Below are 21,273 nucleotides of genomic sequence, written 5' to 3' on the forward strand. Positions count from 1 at the left end.
AGGTTTACTTCTATAAAAGAAGTTCACCCATATTATTATAGCGTAAAGAGTAGTTCATGAATTTTGCATCACTTACAGACTCTCTCCACTTAATAATTTGGCCTTAAACAAGTCTGTTGCATTCTTAACTTTCATTAAGAATACTTTTTCAAACTTGTCTTTTGCTTTCGCATAAATATCCATTCGCTGAGTTATTGTTATTGAAAAAATAATGAATTTGTACCTTGTAAATTTTGCAAAGAGAAAAATTTTTATACTTCTATAACTTTATTTTTTTTAGGTATAAGATTTCGGAAACCTTAACTTAAAACTTTATATTTGAAACAAATTTTACGCGAAAATATATAAAGAAAAAAAAAAAANAAAAAAAAAAAATATTAAGAAGAAAAAAAAAAAAATTTATATGTAGTACCATACAAAATTGGTAGTAACTATATATTCATATATTGAATTAGATAGAGAATTATATAGAAGGCTAATCAATAATTAATTAGAAGAAAAGATAATATGTAATCAATTTGAAAGTTAAGATGAGATATCCCAATACATGTATCTCAATAAAATATTTCCAATATGAAAATACTATTTAATCTTGCTGAAAAAAAAGTAGCGATCATCTTGTCTTAAGTTTGGTCGACCTACTCATCTCTAAAGTTTTGACTCATTTCTGGGTCGAGCTCCGCCCTAAAATTCAAAATCCGCCCTAAAACTCATGCGGAATCATCGTTCCTATACAAATTCTCTTTCTCACCTATTTGAGTCAGCTGACCTTGTTCTTTTCTACTTACTTGGTTTTAAATTTGTATATTTCGGTTGCGGCCATATCTAGCAGAAAGCACCGTTTCCCGTCCGATCAAACGTAATTCAAATAATCAACTGGTCTATTGGACAAAATTTTGATATCCTGCATATGGTACCTCCGTACCTCAAAAACGATTGTTCTCTCTTGAAGTTTTTTTAAAAAAAATTTAACATTTTCGCAACAAATTTTGAAGAAAAATTTTTTTTTTTTTACACCACTTTTTTCTTTCACTTAACTATATAGATGCAGAGGTGAAAAATTTTTTGGGCTACGCCCGAAGATCAACCCACCCACCCTCCATTGTTGCTTGTTTAAACTTGTTATCCCTCCAAGTATAAGCTTGCAACTTTTTCCGGGCAGTACTGGAAAGGAGGGTCGTAGAAGAGGGAAGAAAAAAAAAGGAGGGGAAGGAGAGAGAACATTGAACCCCGTATCCCCCTAGCTTTTTTAAAATTCGAGGCGAAGCCTCGAATTGAGTTAATTCCTCCCCCGGTGGTTTATATATTACTTACCAAGTTTATATGTATGAATCAATTGTTGTGGCCCAGTGGTCATTTTTGCCAAAATTTTTTTTTTACGTCGCTAAAATTGGTAGGTTTATTTGTGCGTTCGAACCCTTATAGTTACATGCGTCTAGAAAGCTTCTTCAAGAATTGATACATATGCTCAGAAGTATTATTTTAGTTTTTCATCAGTTCAAAGTGTGGGAGTTTCTTAATGTTTCAAATTGTCGGTAAAGTTACACAAAATTTAAGTTACAAAAAAATTTGTTTTTCTTAATGCATGCAGTATTTTTCAAATTTCGTGTTTATCCAATTATATTTGTGTAACGGATTTTCAGTTACTAATTTTTTATTTTTTATACTTACCACCAATTTGAGGTCTTCGACTTCAAAAAACCCTATAATCACACAAAATTCTGCAGAATTGTTAGGATTATGAAAAAAGGAAGCGTGTTTGAGTATTTTTTATTTTTCAAGACACAATAACGTGTATTAGGTTCTTGGTATTGCTTGCCAAACAAGAAAGTACAAACTGTAAAGCATCATTCTGCAAGGATGTGGCCCGATTACAACTCTATCTATGAAATATGAGAAAAAAATAAGCTCGTCACCAATTAAATTCTTCGGGTTTTGAACTTGGTTGTGGTCAAACTACCAATTAATAAAACAATTTGTCTCGAAATAAAAAAAAAAAAAAAACGATAAAACAACAGTCTTCTCTATTTTTCTCAAAAATGGTGAGTGAATTTATGCAGTTATGAAAATGAGTGAAAAATTTTCAATAAATAGCCTATGTTACGAAACAGCCATTTAACTTTTGTGTACTTAGCGTTATTCATCTTCGCGTTTAGTGTTGGAATTGACAAAATACAAATTGATTGGTAGGACCGTGGTCTTGTCTCCTTTGCCATTGTTATTTACTTTCTTTTCTGACAGTGAGAGGAATTGTTAGTGAGTGGAACGTTACTTTTAAAGGCCAGTGGCCAAATCTAATAATTGCCATAGTATCTTGAAAAAAAAACTGGAAGTGAAAATTTTGCAAGTACTTATTTAAAAAAACCAAAGTCGCGTATTTTTTGAAATCAAAATCTTACCCGGCTGAAATACTTATTAAATTTTTATGAATTTTTTTATGAATTTAGATTTCGGTAGTTCTATTTTCTTCACATTTTTTGTTATTCATTACATCAATAGTCTAGCGTTCTAAACTGTAGAAAATAGACTTTATGTATAGAGAAAAGATCTCTAACTGGAAATTTACATATACTTGTTTTGTAATATAGTTTTGAATCAGCTTTTGCCTGTCACATCTAAAAACCTTTGCACATTTTTGTTTCTTACTTTTTCCTCAGATCTTGTCGTCTAGAAAGGTGAAGATATCACTTCGATGAAATATGTAAACTTAATCAAAATGCGGTAATACCAGTTTCCATTTGTTTGTTTGATCATTGGAGAGTTCCAGGCTTTCTTGATGAGTTGGTCGGAACCCATAGAGTAGAAATAAAGCTTTCAAATACCGGGTAATGCCTTTCATCGATGAAGGTTGTAAAGTCAATATGAATTTTCTTCAAGACGAACTAAACTTAGTCCCTGTTGGACCAATGATGTGTTCATCTGCTGTAAGATTTGGCGTGAAATCTTAAAAACTAGATTTTTCTCGTAGAGTATGATTATTCATCATAGCCTCAGACTTTTCAATGATCGATAGTTAGCTTCGAGATTTGAGGACCTGTGCAATACCATGATTAGATTTTGATCGAATTAGACTTTTCTTTCCGATATGAAATATAATAAAAGTTGATAAGTCAAGGACTCACTTATTCCATCAGTTTTTTTAGCACGAGGATATTTAAAAAAAAGTGTTTCATGAAAATTTCAACTGACACAATCAAATTTTCTACTGAAACTTCTGTCAATAATTTGAATGAATCTCGCTGGGTGCAATAATGATTTTGTCTCTCGTGTTGTGATACCTTTTAATTCACGGTCTTCGTCAAAATTAGGTATCTTTTAAATTCAATTGTTTTAAAAGCTGTAAATTTTTTACAACCCAAACTGATTGATAAAGTTTGGTTTCAACAAACCCTTCTTAACATCATTCTTGCCTAAAATTTATGTAAAGAACTATACATATTACTAATTTTGAGGATTCATTAAAGGAGGTTCAACCAATCCATTGATTAATATTCTCATTGTATAAACTTCTTTCGAAAAATTCACTTCGAAACTTAAGATATAGCTAGAAATAAGTCATTTATTAATAAGCTAGTGAAACGGAACATTAATTTTAGCCATTACAAAGTGTTACACTTGTTTATACTCACCTCATGTAGACTACCTCATATTACTGTTTAGCAAGCTAGACTAACGATCTAACAATAATTAGTGGTGACAAAAACATAAATTAAGCTACTACTTTTAACAAAAAGTTAATACATTTATTTCAGCAAATGCTGATTAGGAAAAGAATCATAGTAACATATTTTTGTCCTAGCTTAGAATTTTTTAGACGGAAGTAAAGAGTACTATTGTTCCCAATTCTCTATGTTAAGTCATTTCTCTACTATTTTTTTTTTCCTTGAAAGCAATTTATTAAGTTATTTAAATATACAAAATTATAAACCTACAAAATAAACGCTTATTTTTTACCCTGACTATTTAGCGAGCTGGATTATCAATATAATAAACAATTGGTGCATGCTCAATTTGTAGGGCGCAAAAATATAGTATTCATGATATAATTTTACTACCTTAATTCAAGAATCTTATGTAGTATTGTGTCTTTTTGAGACCTCATAGAGCCTGCAATGATCTGCAGTGTCCTGATTATATATTTAATCTTGAACAATCTTGAATATATTTTTTTTTTTTCCTTAAAATAATTTATGAAACACTCATTTTTGTGATCCTAACTTGCAAATGAGAATCATGAAACAACTCAGTTTTTTTTTTTTGATACAACGTAGTAATAGATACGTAGTCTAGCTTCTGCTGGTTTTCATATCATACTCATTCTGATACTTGATTTTTTGTCAGGTCCGTTACCAACTTTTCATTTTGATGTGTGCTACAAGTCTTATCTTCTAATTGGTATTGATACATGTCAATTTTTGTTTTATGAATATTGTATGCCGAAATCACTGCGGGGTAAAGTCAACCAAATAAGCAGCTTGATTAAAGCTGAGCTATAAAAGTTAATAAGCAACTTAAAATAAACTAAAAATGCTAAGGCTTATTGTGAAATATGACATCTATCCAAAAAAACTTTAATGTTTTCTACACTAGTCTAATAATTCGGATGTTGGATTTTAAGAAACGTGAAAGAGAAAGAAAAAATACGTCTATCAAATATATTCAGTTATCGTACGCTTTTGTTGGTTTACGAAAGTACACTCGAACAATAATATGAAATGAAACGGATCAAAAGTACACCCACCTATGTAGTAGGCTTCTAAAATTGTATTGGCTTATCCGTATTATAATTAGTTTTTTCTCAAGCCTATCTTATGAGAACCAAATGGATATTGCTAAACCATGTGATAAGACTGAAATGATAGTACCTTATTATACCTGTCATTTTTACATTGATTTGTGTAGTAACTCTGATTGGACTTACAAGCATGATAGTTTCGTGAAATAGGACAAATAAAGTGATGAAGTAACAATTAGAATGTGATTTTGAGCATTTCACAATGATTTGATGACATTAATGGGAGAACCGAAAGCATTGATCCTGTACGATTATTTGTTGCATTTTTAATTCAGAGAAAGACTTGTAATCTGACCAAAATAAGGAAGATTTTGCACGAGCACCCTGTTCTGATAAAAAACCAGAAACAAAAAAATCTTGTAAACGCGCAAATGGTTTAGTGGTAAAATCCAACGTTGCCATCGTTGGGCCCCCGGTTCGATTCCGGGTTTGCGCATTAGAACCTCTCTGTCAAATTTTTTTTTTAATTAAAGGAGTAGTGATTTTTCTCAGCTGCGTAACCTAATTTGCTTTAGGGACTTGCATGAAGTATCTAAGATACTATGGCCAATCTCGATGTGTCTTACAAGTTGAAATTAATTTTCTTCATCTTGATTAATTTTAATTTCCAATTACAATTGGAGTTTGGAGAATTTAAAATATTCACTTGTAAGAGATAATAATGTTGAACCGCTTAAAAGCCATAGTTGATCTTTATTAAACCCAAAACATCAGCTCAATCAACCAATGATACTCTAATATAAGAGCTACTGCATTGTAAGCACAAAATAATAATTGGTGTATACTTAATTTCTTGATTTTTTCATTTTTCCAATTAATTATTTTTAGAAACTTATCATCAATGAACAATTTAATATAAAAGAATAAATCTAGAACGTATCGATAATAAAAAATAAGGTTTCAAAAATTTTAAATAAAAGGTGTCCAATCTTTTTAATATTTTTTTGAATGTTAGATAACTTTGAATCTGATGTTTGCTCAAGTATTTTATAAATGACAAAAATCTAAACTAATAATTGAAAATGTTATGATTAATAATGTGAAATATTTAAAATAGAGACGCAATGAGTTTAATATTTATTTATCACGAAAATAAGGCAAAATTTAAATAAAACAAAAAGATGATAAAGAATAACAAAACTTATTATTAAGTCAATGCACATAATAAGTGATTTTCCTTTAAGAATGTTATTATGAAAAAGTACAGTAAAGAGCAAATATTTTGCATTCTTCACATGTAATATTATTCTTGCAGAGAAATTCATTTACAAATCCGAAGGAATGTAAATCAAATAACCAATGAGCTCTCCCGATTTTCTATTTTGAACATATATGTCTCTGTATACTGAGCTACCCCATATTACTCTTTGATCAAATCTTCGGAATAAAATATTTAGACGAGATTCAAAAGTTCCGAAATCAGGTTAAACGAAAAGTATAAAGTTTTAAACTCTTTTTGCTCCAAATATTATGAGGCAAATTTGAGCATTTCTAAAATAAACGCCACAAACACAATAGATACATTTTGTGATCAAATCTATAAAAGTTTCCACCGATAACCTGAAAATATCGAATCTTTTCGCTGTTTAAATGTTCACTGTATTGTAAGAGGTACTCTTATATTCAAAGATTGTTAAAACTACGATGTAACTGATATAGTTTCTTTCATCATGGAAATCGAATTTATATGGACAACGAAAAACTTCTTGGGCCTTTCATTGATTGACTGACTATGAAATTACACGAATTTTGATTATTAAAAATTGTTGAATTCAAAGCATGTAGCACAATGCAGATGTCAAAACATTTCGAGTCAAATATTTCGATCACGTTCACATTCAAAGGAGATATTCGAAGTGAAATGTAAAATGTATGGAATGTTCAATATTAAAGCTAATTGAAGGGCTTTATGCATGTAAAACTGAATGTAGGTACAATTTTTCTATAGAATAACTCGCTTTCAACAATAACTCATTAAAATCAATGAGATTAACAATTGTAAAAAACGTTCAAACAATGCTATTTTGCATCAGCTGATTAATTTATGATCTCAAAATATCCTTATCTTTTAATATAGACAATCTTTTACTTATAATTTATTGTAAAAACATGGTAAATTTGAATTCTTAGGACATCTGCGATATTTTGAAAGTTGTACATTAAATCATTTTAAAAATTGTACATACAGCTAGATTATAAGTACAAAAAGAACATAACAAAAATCTTCATTAGCTGAATTAAATGATCTACAATTAATAGTATGCCGTGTAATAATAATCAATTAGGTGTTGGAGGTGTTGAACTATTATTATTTCAGATATAATTTATTCCCCATTTAATAAAATGGACCAAAACTTTAAAATCATAAGAATGCAATCTAAGTGACTTCATGATTATTTAAATTTCTGAAACATCATTTAAACAATCGATGCTTTAGATAATTATAAGTTTAATCAGGAATCTGAAACAAATATTTTTAAAAGACATGTGAATAATGCATTCATGATTGAATTTTTCAATGCAATCTCCACCTGAAGCTTGTTTCCAGTACTTAAACAGTATTAATTTTAATTTCGTTGATTCATAGTTGTTTTATTAAATTTTTTTTGAAAAACTTTAATATTTGAGGAGTTAAGTTATATGTTTTGATCTAATGTTTATTCTTAAATTTTCAACTTTTAAAACTCGTAAATGAAAATTCCTTTTAATTGATAATAATAGATAATATATCCAAGGTTATTCTTTCTAATTTATCATACACCACAAATTTCTCGAATGATAATACTGGAAAAGCAAAGTAAGCAATAATTATTATATAAAAACAACATTTATCACGTCATACATTAAAATATGCTTGGTTACTTAAGCAAGCTAGCCAATATCTTTTTATGGTTAGTAGCATGAACAACACATAATAATTCTACTAATTAAAATAAATTTCATTCTATACTTAAGTTAATATTAAATTTCGTTTCTTAACATATAAATTGACTTAATTAAAAGATTTAATTCCATTTGCATTCTAAATAAATTTTATGAAATCTATTTTAGTTTTATGTAAGTATAGTTAATGAAGGAAGTATAAACAAAGATATAGTAAAAAAAATAATTCATCTTTAATTTTATCGATTTATTTTTAGGCTAATGTAAATTTCGATTATATATAATCTTAAATATAATTCTTTTATAATCTTTGTATAAACTTTTCACGGAAATTTAATAATCAACCTCATTCAACTTTTAATAAAGACTGACCCTTATTCATCTATCCAATCGATCAATCAAAATTTTAAATCGGTTTATCCATCTTCCAATTCACAAAATCATCATCTATTTTGAAATAAATCAATTATCAAGATTCAGATCTAATAACACAACAACTGACCAAAATTAGCCTAATTACACATATCATCATTGAATTTGACAATCAGAAATACTGATCAAAAAAATTACCAATCATTGTATATATTTCATTTTTGTTTTGTTTGATTAAATTATTAATTTTCAAAGATAATATAATATTATATTACCCCTTGAAAAACTTGACATACAAAAAAAATAATAATAAACTAAGTTAAAGAAAGCATTTTAATAGTCCCTTGCATACTTTCACATTTCATTAACGAACAATCTTGGCGGAATCAATTTGAAGACCTACAAGATACGAGATTCAACTCATCGAAGATTTAATTTGTCAACTGAGAAAATAAATTTGATCCATTCTTTAATTCACCAATCATACTATTGAACTTTGATTGATTTAAATTTTACTTAATCAATTTGAATTAACTTAACTGGTCACTCAATTGAAAATTTTAGTCAAAAATTTAAAGTTTATCAATATTTTTGGGAGTCAGATATAAGTTGTATTGAATCTATCACAAAATCTATTCCTTACATATCCAAAACAACTGAATCAAGATTATTGATCCACATCATTCTTCAATTGAATTAATTAATTTATAATCCAATAACATTTGTCATCAACTGGATCTTTTGTTGTTTTTTTCCACTATTACACATTATTTTGTTAATTTTAGTTCAAATTTTAGTTTAATTTATTTGACAAATTTCATTTTCAAAAAAAAAAAAAACAAGGAAAAATAAACAAACAAAATAAAAAATTATATTCTATTATCAAACTTTTCGAACACCAATAGCATCAAATTTAAAACATTACTTGACAAAGAATATATCAAAAGTTACCTAATCTATAGAAATAGTTAAAATCAATTATCAATCAACTGTCTCAAATAATTTATCAAGTTCAAATAATATCAATTGATTTGTTAAAACAAATTCATGTCAACATATTCAATTCCACATATAAATGAAATGAACGGAAATTACAATAACTCAATACCAGGCTCTAACAGTCTGCAATCTCAACAGCAACAACTTTATCCACAACATCCACAACCCTCAACTCAGCAACAACCTCAGCAGCAGCAACAACAACCATATACATCTTATTATATGTACAATCAACAAAATCCTCAACAAGATTATAATAATTATCGTTATCAATATCCAACATCTCAACAATCTAATTATTATCAACAACCTCAACAACAAGGTCAAGTTCCTCCCTCTCAACCTTATAATAGAAATTATACAAGTGCTCCTCAAGTACCACCCACAACTAATGCTTCATCATCTATACCTCAACAATCACAAACACAACAATCTCAACAACAATCCCAACCACCACAAGTTCCAACATCAGTTCAAACTCAACCCCAACCTCAAACATCACAAACACCAGCTCAACCTCAATCTCAACCTACTCCATTACAAGATACTTTAAATCCAGGAGTTACTTCAACAATTGGACAATTTCAACCACCAGGTATTAGACCAAGAGTAACTACAACAATGTGGGAAGATGAAAAAACACTTTGTTATCAAGTTGATGCTAATAATGTTTCAGTTGTAAGAAGAGCAGATAATAATATGATTAATGGTACTAAATTATTAAATGTTGCACAAATGACAAGAGGAAGAAGAGATGGAATTTTGAAATCTGAAAAAACTAGACATGTTGTTAAAATAGGATCTATGCATTTAAAAGGAGTTTGGATACCATTTGAAAGAGCTTTAACTATGGCACAAAAGGAAAATATTGTTGATTTATTATATCCATTATTTGTTAGAGATATTAAAAGAGTTATTCAAACTGGTGTTACTCCAAATGCAGGATTATCTAGTGCTACTACAGGTGCTGGTAGTGATTCTAATTCAGCTGTTAATTCTGTTTCTGTTCCATCAACTGCTCCAACAGCTACTACAAGTCCATTAAATAATAAAGTTAATCCTTCAGCATCATCAAATCAATCTTCTTCTTCATATTATCAAAATTATCCATCCAATTATCAACAATATCCATATAATGGTAATGAACAACAAGGTCAAACTCAACCACAACAATCACAACAAACAGTTCCACCTCAAGGATCATCAACTCAATCAGAATCATATCAACCACAAACTCAACAACAAGCATATAATTATCAACAACAAAATTATTATCAAAATAATCCTTCTACTACTCAGCCACAACAACAACAACAACAACCATATTATCCTTATCCATATAATCAAGGAAATAATGCTTATCAACAACAACCTCCTCCTCCAGGTCAACAACAATATAATTATGCATATTCACAAACTGGAGGTAGTAATGCTAGTGGTACTTCATCAACTATCCCATCAAATACTAATCCAAATGCAACTGGTTCAATTCATCAATCACCTCAACAACCACAACAACAAACAACTCAAACCTCACCTAATCAAGTCTCGCAATCTAATCAATCACCCATAGTACCTAAAAATTAATTACAGAAGTTATCAAGGATTCAATATTTCGATTGTAAAATTATATCCATCCTACATTTCGCATAAAAAAATATATCAAGAGACATCTACTTTAATTGACTATTTTTAAAGATCAAATTGTATTATTATAATTATTACTATTACAAATTACTTCATTGATTAATTCCTCTTTTGCAATATAAAATATATAATTTAATCTAGAGTTTAATAATATTTTTTCGACTTTTCAAATCACTTCTTTAACAATTTTTTCTATTTTTTTTTTCAAATATTACTTTAGTAGATATTACATAAACGAAAATATAATTTTTCAATTGCGCTTACGTGCAAAATTGTTTCGGAAATCTAAGAGTATTTTACGAGTACGAAAATCAGGTTAACTCCGAGATCCTCATATTATATGAGTTTTACATTTAAATTCTATTTACAATCAAAATCATAAAATATTTAAAAAGTTAAAATTTAGGACATAATTACAGTGATACAAAAGAACTCCAAAAAAGGATATTTAATCAATATAAAATTTAGAACTTAACTCCACAACTTCCAATGGTTAGAATAACTTATCCCTCGCAAACTTGAAAAATAAAACAAAACCAATGCATACATAAAGCTTTGAAAAGGAAGGTGCAGGGTACACATTTTTGAATCATACATAATTTGTTTTTCAAAATCATCGCATATTCTTTCACATACAAGTTTTCAAACGAAGGACTTAAGTTTTTACTAGCAAGAATCAAAATCAAAACAAAACAATTTCAACAAAAAATATAATCGTATGATTTTTTGAATTTGGTTTAGTCTGTTTTGCATTAAATATTTCGCTGAAGTGGTGTTTGTGTGTGTTTCTTTAACTAAATCTTCAATTTTAGGCTCTAAACATATTTGAAAAAAATTTACAAAGAAAGATCGTCGGTTTTAGCCTTTAGTTTTGTAAAAATTTTAGAGTTGCTTTACATGAAATTTCGTGCATCTAGGCTTTTTCCAATGTATGAATGCATAAAGAGTTATCAATTGATTTCCATTATCAAAAATAATTTTTGCATTGCTGCCTTTTAATTCATAATTTTGTTAAATTTTTAAATCCTTACTAAATTTGTTCGGAAGAATAGAACAAACAATTTCCCCTTTCCCTTAAATTTTGTTTCCGAAGGAGTTAAATTGACAAACAAATAGTAAAGTGTTTAATTATTAATTTATTATTTTGTATTTTAGAGTACTTATCCATTTACTCTACTATTTGCTCTACTAGTGGAATCACTAACTAGGCATATTCTTACACATGCAAGGTTGAATGAATGAGCTTTGTGAATAAAAAATAAAATGAACTTAATCAATTAAGCTTTTATAGACCCTGCTTATAGTATTTAAAAACTTTTCATAAAGAAAAACTCATGAAAACCTATTTTTTAAAATTTTCTCACAATCGATTTATTCTTTGTTCAAAAAATTTGTTTGCCCCTTACTTGATGCAAGATTAAAAATTTCAAATTCATGAAGGTAAAAAATTGAAAACAAAAAGAAGTTGTCTAAAAACATTATCGTATCTTTGATATTTAGCTAATTTAGCAGTCTAGTGGAGAGTAAGTTTGTCGAATCCCTAAATCTTTAGAACTATACATGATGTGATGAGCTAAATACACATTTGCAAAATGAAATAAAGTTTTGTGGTTAGTTTTACTTTACTTCTCTATTATAAACTAATGTGATGTTATTGATGTCAATAATTTTACTTTTTAATTTATTAATAAAGCCCTTTTTTTATCAAATTATTTCATAGAATAAACTAATAATTCGAATAAAAGTTTGTAACGAATGCGTCGTTCAAGGTACATTCAGGCAAGTTACCTAATTGCAGAAGATGTATTCAAAGATATGTCATGAGTATATGTGATGTTAAACCTCATATTTTATTTACGACTTGAATTAAATTAGACATTATTCGTTTAAGAAGTAGATTGACAGTGATAAATTTTAATGCAAAAATATGAACATTATTTGAACTTGTTTTTGATCTTTTGCCAAATGTTTGCAATTTGGCTGAAAAGTATCACAGCAGCATCGTGCTGCTTATGAACTATAAGGATTGATTATCAAATACATTATAGCTTCGTTGGATGGTCTTAATTATGGTAGAATACATTTTTTTTGATATATTTAGACTTTCGTACCTACATAGTTACAATATTAATTCCATACCTCAATAGATAAAAGTAAAACATATCAAAATTTTCAATTGAAATATCACAAAATGACGAGATTCATGATCTCAATATTGTGTGAAATACGGAAAATTTTATACTTAACAAAGAGTATCCATGCTTTAACATAAAACTTTCAACACTCAGCTTTGGTTTGTTGTTATACTCACAACGACTAGATTTGGAATAGGGATTTTTAGATCCACTCACTTGGTTTAAAAAAAAAAAAAAATTTAGAGAGCTTCAGAATTAATTCATGAAATGGATGAATCACACAGTAATGGAAACTACTTACCACACAGACATTACAGATCTTCTATAACAATCAACTCATAAGATCATCATACGAATTAATTAATATTTTGTTGTCAACTTTTTCTTTCGATTGGGAACATACAATTTTAGTTTCATCTGTACTTGCTATCATTATGAGAATTTGAAGTACCATTTAAAAATAAAGACCCTATTTTAATCAAAATTTGAGCCAATGTTTAAACGTAGAAAGTAAAGCCAACATCATGAAGGGCTCGATATAGCTTTATCTCGGCTAAATTCAATTAATGTTCCCTTATCAATCATTAAATCGATTCTAAAAGAAGAACTCTTGTGATCAAATCATTGAAAAATGCTTGGTAAAATTGATAAAGAAGTTGACATGATTAAAATCACCAATAAAAAGATTCTTATTCTTCTTATTCTTTTATTATTCATAAACGGAAAAATTTGTATGATGATCGTTCTGAAATTTGATGAAGTCAAGAAATTTTTGAATTATGGCCCAAATTTAATTTTCTGTCTTACTTGGCACGTACGGCATCAAATTGATTTACTTAACATTGAGGCTATAAGACCAATAAAACGAGGGATAAGTTAATGATCATTCAGATTTTTTGTTTCTCATCAGAGGGAGCCACTAAAACACGTAAAACGAACCAAATTGATTTTGTAGAGGAATTCAAAGTGTTTATATTGTTTGAGGTTTGAAACCTTTTTTCAACGAAATAGAAAACAATAATAATTATAATAATACTTACTAATTCTGTCTAATTAAAAAATCGTAAATTTTGAAATATACGAAACGGCATTAACTTATAAAATTTTTAACCCTATAATTATTATCAAATTAGTTATTATAATTATAATCATAAAATAAACTTCACCACAATATTCACCTGAATAGTATGTGGCACAAAATTTTAAAAAACTAACTTCATGAAAACCTGGAGAAATGAAAGATAAGATAAGATAAGTATAAACCACAAGACCTAATTTCATTAATTTTGCTTTCGCCAAGAAGTATAGGATGATTCTTTTTCACTTTTGATTGAAGTTTTGATAATGAAGGAAGTTAATTTGAAGGAATCAAATTTAAACTCATCGTAAAAATATGCCATCATGCAGCTATGGCTGATAAGTTACTTCGATATGACAAAAAAAAAACCATAAATCAACCTAACCTTTTCATTCATCTTTGTTTGGTTCTTTGTTTCTATTTAACTCTCACTCTCTTCATTGTCTTCTACAGCCTATTTACAACCACAACCATTATTTAGACCCAGTCATTGTCACAGCCGTATTTCTTTTTTTATTTCTTTTCTTCTTTTCAATTGTTCCATCAATTTTTGATAATAATTTTTTTGCCTTAATCCATTTGCCAAGGAATAATAAATTTTTCCATTTAATTTTAAAAAAAATATGAAACACTATGAAAAAAACTCCACCATACTTTTTCTCTGTTGATTGAAGATCTGTATTGACGTGTTTAAGCTTAAGCTTGCTTACTTTTAAAGTTATTGGAAAATCAGAAATTAAATTGAAGCCGTGCCTAATGTTGTTTGTTTGATTATTATTTCATTCCATTATCAATTTTTGATCTCATTTTTAATCTTGGTTACATTTTTTTTTTTTTTGTATCTACAAACTTATGGTGGTACTGACTTTCGAAAATCAAAAAATAATAAACGAATTTTATTTAATTAATTATTTGATTAACTTTTCTTGGAAATAGTATTGAATTTAACAAATTGATCATTGATTTAATAATTTATTATGGTTTCATTTAATTTTATTATTGGTGACGATAAAGAACAAGTTATTATGATTGTGCCTTAGTTCTTCTTATCATTTCCTCAAATTTATATAAAAGAACATTCAATTGCCCTTTTCAAAAAAATCATTTAATTTCATTTATTTTTATTTCAATATATCACCTTCACCTTCATTCAATAGAGTCTTAAAAATTGTTGCAGCCATAGTTTGAAAACTTTTCATAATTCAAAAATGACTGGAAAAAATCAACAAGAGAAAGGTTTAAATATCAAAATTGAAGCTATCAAATCAATAACTTCAGTTGATCATAGATTAGCTACTGAAGATCATGAAATAGATTTAAAAGCTATAGCATCAACTAATATAAGTTTAGGAGATATTGCAGAATCATTAACTGATTATCAAAAACAATTTATTTTAAAAAGATTAAATTTTGACAATATTATAAATTTAAGTGAATTACCAGCATCAGCTATATTTATGATTGAAAAAATTTCAAATTTAACAATCCCAGAATCAATTGATATTATAAAAGAAGCATTAATCGAACATGAAGATGATGTAAATTTCCCAACTGAAGATTATAAATTTATGGAAAAATTAGTTGCTTATGCTGATGAACATAATATTTCTTCAACAAGTTCACCAAATGATTCAAAAGAAAAATGGAATGAAAAAGTTGAAAATGTTAATGTTGAAACCAATTCAGATGATGATAATTCTTCTCAACCAAAAGGAGGAGATATTGAAGATAAGTTTGATTTTTTTAATATTCATGATTTCGGTTTACAAGTTAGATTAGAAGCTGCATTTTTAGCTTATCATTCACCATATCCTGAAGTTAGAGCAGTTACTGATCCATATGATGATCCATCAATTCCTTGTGAAACTTTTAGAGTTTATTTAGTTGCTATTATTTGGACTTGTATAGGTACTTTCATAAATCAATTTTTCAGTGAAAGACAACCATCAATTTCATTATCATCAGCTGTTGTTCAATTATTTTTATATCCTTCAGGTAAAATTTGTGAAAAAATCTTACCAAATTATACTGTCAAAATAGGTAAATGGAAATTTGAATTAAATCCTGGTCCTTGGAATCATAAAGAACAAATGTTAGCTACTATATTTTATTCAGTTTCAAATGGTGTTTCATATGTCAGTTATAATATTCATGCTCAATTAATTCCATTTTGGTATAATAATACTTGGGTTGATTTTGGTTATCAAACTTTACGTATGTATTAGCAGATTTTTTTGCTACCATATTGTGTTTCAAAAATCAAATACCGTATCAGAATTTTTTACTAACAATTCTTTTCTTTTTTAGTTATATTATCAACAAATTTCTTAGGTATTTCATTCGCAGGTATTATAAGAAGATTTGCAGTATTTCCAACAAGATCCATTTGGCCAACAATTTTACCAACTATTGCATTAAATAAAGCTCTTTTACAAAAAGAAGTTAAAGAAAATATCTCGGGTTGGAAATTAAGTCGTTATAGATGGTTCTTTTACGTTTTTGGTTTTTCATTTATTTATAATTGGATACCAACTTATTTATTCAATGCATTATCTTATTTTAATTGGACAACTTGGATTTCACCAATGAATACTACATTAGTTTCAATTACTGGTTCAGCCACTGGTTTAGGTTTAAATCCATTACCAACTTTTGATTGGAATATTATTAATTTTAATGGATGTTTAATTTTCCCATTTTATGCTCAAATTAATCAATATATTGGAACATGTTTAGGATTTTTGGTTATTGTTGCACTTTGGTTTTCAAATTATAAATGGACTGGTTATATTCCAATCAATTCATCATCATTATTTAATCATTTTGGTACAAGATATTCAGTTCAAGAAATTGTTGATGATAATTCATTATTTGATCAAACTAAATATGATGAAATTGGACCTCCATATTATTCAGCAGCAAATTTAGTTGTTTATGGTGCTTTTATTGCACTTTATCCATTTTCAATTGTTTATGAAGGTTATATGAATAGAAAACCAATTTGGAATGCTTTGAAAGGATTAGTTAAAAATTTTAGAAATTTCAAAGGTTCAGTATATGATGGTTTTAATGACCCACATACTATTATGATGAAAAAATATAAAGAAGTTCCAGATTGGGTATTTTTTATTGTATTGGTTATTTCAACTGTTTTAGCTATATTATGTGTTAAATTATATCCAGCACAAACACCGGTATGGGGTATTTTCTTTGCAATTGGTATTAATTTTGTATTTTTGATTCCATTAACAGCTATTTATGCAGCTACTGGTTTTTCATTTGGTTTAAACGTTTTGGTTCAATTGATTGTTGGATTTGCACTTCCAGGTAATGGTCTTGCTTTGATGCTTATTAAAGCTTTTGGCTATAATATTAATGGTCAAGCACAGAATTATATTTCTGATCAAAAAATGGGTTTTTATGTTAAAGTACCACCAAGAGCTATGTTTAGATGTCAAATGTTATCAGTTTTTATTTCATCATTTGTTGGTTTAGGAGTTTTGAATTTTCAAATTAAAAATATTCCAAATTATTGTTCACCAACAAATACTCAAAAATTCACTTGTCCAAATTCAACTGTATTTTATAATGCTTCAATATTATGGGGTGTAATTGGACCTAGAAAAGTATTTGGTGGATTATATCCTGTTTTACAATGGTGTTTCTTAATTGGATTCCTTTTAGCTTTCCCATGTATTGCTTTTAAAGTTTATGCACCAAAAAAATATACCAAATATTTTCAACCAACTTTAGTTATTGGAGGTTTCTTATATTTTGCTCCATATAATTTATCATTTTATACTATGGGTGTTTATTTCTCAATTTTCTTTATGTGGTACTTGAAATCAAGATATAGTGCATGGTGGCAGAAATATAATTACTTATTATCAAGTGGAATGGATAGTGGTGTTGCTTTCTCAGCTATCATTATTTTCTTTGCTGTTCAATATAAAGAATACGCTTTAAATTGGTGGGGAAATACAGTTACTTGGAATGGTATAGAAGGTTTAGGTGGTGTAGGTAGATTAAATGCTACTTTAGCTCAAGATGGTTATTTTGGATTAAGACCAAGTCAATATCCATAGATTATAATTTTCTTCTCATTATTATGTTTAATAGTTTAGAATTAAGTAGACCTTAGTTGAACAATTTAATAATTTATATTCAGAAATATGAAACCTCTTTAATTTGTAAAAATCTTGTCAAATCTGAATGAATTCATAATTTTGATTTGTATTACCTTCAAATTTAGCTCATTCCAAGTAGAACAATTTAGCTCATTCAAAATAAAATCCTACAAATTAATCATTAAAATATTGAAAAACCATCTTTTATTAAAAACACTATTATACATGAAAATAACTCATACCCTATAACTTATAGCTTTACATCTAGCTCATACTTGAGTAGGCAACATTCCGAATCTCTTTTTTAAAGTAACTCTTTGTCTTGAATATTTGTCATCTGGACTAAATCTTGCTGGATGTGCAGAATCTGTGATTTTTCCTTCCTCTGTTATCTTTTTCAATGTATATATTCTTTTCCCTTCGTTGTCTAACGTGTACATTAAATGCATGATGTAATGTTGTAATTTATTTTTGGTATTGTATAGTTGTTAGATGATTATTGATCTTATGCTCTTGTGATGAGATTTCTAAATTTTTCAGACTTCGTAAATTTCAACTAACACACGCTACCAAGCACAACAACTGTTGTATTTATTTGTAGGACATTGGTCCAGCCTCTGATATTGCAAACTATCTCTGCCTTAGATTCATTTCTTCGCAAAATACAACTTTAAGCTATTTCAACATGCCAAAATGTTTAGTTCTTGACAACGACCGAGTGTTTCGTAGAAGATTTCCCGAGAGTGTCAAATATATTAAATTTCTGCAACACAAATCGTTTGCGACAATCAAAAATATTAAAAAAATTTCAATTTTCGTCTTTATCGTAGAACTATAACTCTGATCAGCTACTTCAACTTGAGCAATGGTCACCATAAATCATTTCAATAAAAATGTGTCGGCTCACAAGCAGAGCATATACAAGAATCTATGCACAAATTTAATACGTCACGAATACATTATGACTACACAAGCAAAAGCAAGACAAGCACAACCTCACATAGAAAAATTTATAAGTAAGGCTTTACTAGAAACCAAAGAATTAAAAGATCTAAAAATAGGTGAACAATTGAATAAAATCAAATCATTAGAATATTTACAACCATCTGATAAACAAGAAATAGGATTAAAATTGATAAAAGAATTAAAATCAAGATACACAAATAGAAATCATGGTTTTACAAGAATTATTAAATTAGAACCAAGATTAGGAGAAGATAAAGCTCCAATGAGTATTATAGAGTTAGTGGATTCCAAATACCAATTTAAATTATGGTACACAGCCAAAACCGTTGCAAAATTACAATTACAGAACATACCATTGGACGATATAACTAAGTTAAATATTAACAAATTGATACAAGGTCAAGAAAATGGAAAAGAGGAATTTGACAAAGTTGTTGAGATATGTAAAAAAGAATTTTTTAAAGATGGCGTAACTGATATACTAGATTCTGATGTTGAAAGACTGTTGAAAAGTAGACCTAATATGGAAAGACATACAGGATATTTGAAAAACAAATTATTGATATCGAAAAAATTTAAAACAAAACCTAGACCTAATGAAAATGCATCTGTCATACCTGAATCACCATTCCTTAAGTCAGCATCAGCTTAAAAAAATTTGTGTATAGTTCGATGTAATGTATTGATTCTTGTATATATTAAGAGATTAAAAAAATTCATTTTTACCGCTCTCGCGTAATAGTTTTACGATTTTATTTATCACTAAACTATCAAAACTTCAAGAAACAGCATTTCCATCCATGTGGTTCTCAAAATCTAATTTCCCAGTAGATAAAAAATGTGCATTGATTATAGGAGGATCTCAGGGAGTTGGAGTCGATTTGGCTGAAAAATTATATAAACAAAATTGTTCAATCATATTAGTTGCAAGAAATAAATTGAATTTACAAAAACAAGTTGATTTCATATCAAACCTCACTGTTAACGAAAACCATACCGCGACCGTTACTTCTATACCGTGCGATGTATCAAATTATGACAACTGCGTCACCTTGTGGAAGGAAATTACAACCAGAGGGTATGATCCTACAATAATATTTTGTTGTGCTGGATCAAGTATACCAAAATTATTTCAGGATTTAACACCACAAGACTTACAACTGGGGATAAACATAAATTACAATACTGCTTTGAATGTGATTCACTCGGGTTTCAAACATATTCAACAATCCAATCCACAACACCAATCCCCACAGAATTGGTCCAACAGACATATAATATTATTCAGTTCAGTTGTTTCATTTTTCCCATTCATAGGGTATGGACAATATGGACCTATGAAATCAGCAATAACATCATTATCACTTGTATTAAGACAAGAGCTAAAACCATATAATTTTCGAGTTTCGTGTGTGTTTCCTGGTAATTTTCAAAGTGAAGGTTATGAAGAAGAACAAAAGACAAAGCCAGAAATAACAAAGAAAATTGAAGGTCCAAGTAAACCTATAAGTGGTTCAGAATGTGCAGAGATAATAATTGATCAATTATCCAAAGGTTACGATACAATAACTACTGATTTCATAGGCTGGGTTTTAGGATGTAGTGTATTGGGAATGTTACCTAGACAATGGTCAATTTTTCAAGTTCCAATGAGTTTTATATTCCTGATAATTGCACCTATATTGAATTGGCTGATTAACAATGATATAGCTAAATCTTTCAAACAAAATTGAATCTGATGGGATTGGTAAACAATAATACTTTCAATTATTTCTTATTTACAAATTGCTCTGCTAATCTATCTGTCAATTTATTAGCTTCTTCATCAATAGTTAATCCTAATTTATACCAATTTATACTATATATCCAATTAACCATTTTTATAATCTCTTCATTCCATATGTCTTTGCAAGTTTCTTGAAAATTTGGTCTTTCATAGGTTGTTATTTGATTATTGGGTATTTCTAAATTCTTATAATATGTATCTGTTAAAATTTTGTTTTGTATTATTGAATTTGATTGTTTCAAGTGTTGGGATATGAACTTTGCATTATTAACAAATAATTGTCCAGTATAGTAAGTTAAAGCTGAAGTCAACAATACACCTCCCAAAAATCCATGTATTCTTCCGCCCATTGTTGTAAGCTATTTGTTTTGATGGTAGAATTGAATTAATAACTACTGGTGGACTAGAAAAATTAACTATTGTTGTAATTTCAAAGTGCACAGAAATTAACTATGAGCGTCTGTTGGTAGAAAAAAAAAACGCAA

The 21,273-nt window shown here is 28.3% G+C and overlaps 5 protein-coding genes across 5 annotated transcripts; 4 read left to right on the forward strand and 1 right to left on the reverse strand. All coding sequences in view use genetic code 12, as the record gives it.

The window, feature by feature from the left end:
- Window positions 1-9,097: 9,097 nt before the first annotated feature.
- On the forward strand, window positions 9,098-10,636 carry EFG1 (KilA-N domain-containing central transcriptional regulator EFG1; the record flags this gene model as incomplete). Its single annotated transcript, XM_051760838.1, has 1 exon — window positions 9,098-10,636. One exon carries the CDS (start codon window positions 9,098-9,100, stop codon window positions 10,634-10,636), a length of 1,539 nt encoding a protein of 512 aa, XP_051611487.1.
- A 4,481-nt stretch (window positions 10,637-15,117) lies between these two features.
- Window positions 15,118-17,994, forward strand: KGF55_005790 (uncharacterized protein; the record flags this gene model as incomplete). The annotated part of the gene is made up of 2 exons (XM_051760839.1): window positions 15,118-16,123; window positions 16,217-17,994. The coding sequence occupies 2 exons, from the start codon at window positions 15,118-15,120 to the stop codon at window positions 17,992-17,994; spliced, it is 2,784 nt and encodes a 927-aa protein (XP_051611488.1).
- Window positions 17,995-18,901: 907 nt separating this feature from the next.
- On the forward strand, window positions 18,902-19,654 carry MRPL8 (mitochondrial 54S ribosomal protein bL17m; the record flags this gene model as incomplete). Its single annotated transcript, XM_051760840.1, has 1 exon — window positions 18,902-19,654. One exon carries the CDS (start codon window positions 18,902-18,904, stop codon window positions 19,652-19,654), a length of 753 nt encoding a protein of 250 aa, XP_051611489.1.
- A 148-nt stretch (window positions 19,655-19,802) lies between these two features.
- On the forward strand, window positions 19,803-20,735 carry KSR1 (3-dehydrosphinganine reductase; the record flags this gene model as incomplete). Its single annotated transcript, XM_051760841.1, has 1 exon — window positions 19,803-20,735. The coding sequence occupies one exon, from the start codon at window positions 19,803-19,805 to the stop codon at window positions 20,733-20,735; it is 933 nt and encodes a 310-aa protein (XP_051611490.1).
- Window positions 20,736-20,769: 34 nt separating this feature from the next.
- Window positions 20,770-21,138, reverse strand: KGF55_005793 (uncharacterized protein; the record flags this gene model as incomplete). Its single annotated transcript, XM_051760842.1, has 1 exon — window positions 20,770-21,138. The coding sequence occupies one exon, from the start codon at window positions 21,136-21,138 to the stop codon at window positions 20,770-20,772; it is 369 nt and encodes a 122-aa protein (XP_051611491.1).
- Window positions 21,139-21,273: the final 135 nt, after the last annotated feature.

This window comes from Candida pseudojiufengensis, assembly GCF_024610245.1.
Source record: "Candida pseudojiufengensis strain CBS 10847 chromosome Unknown scaffold29, whole genome shotgun sequence".
NCBI classification, from domain to species: Eukaryota; Fungi; Ascomycota; class Pichiomycetes; order Serinales; family Debaryomycetaceae; genus Lodderomyces; species Lodderomyces pseudojiufengensis.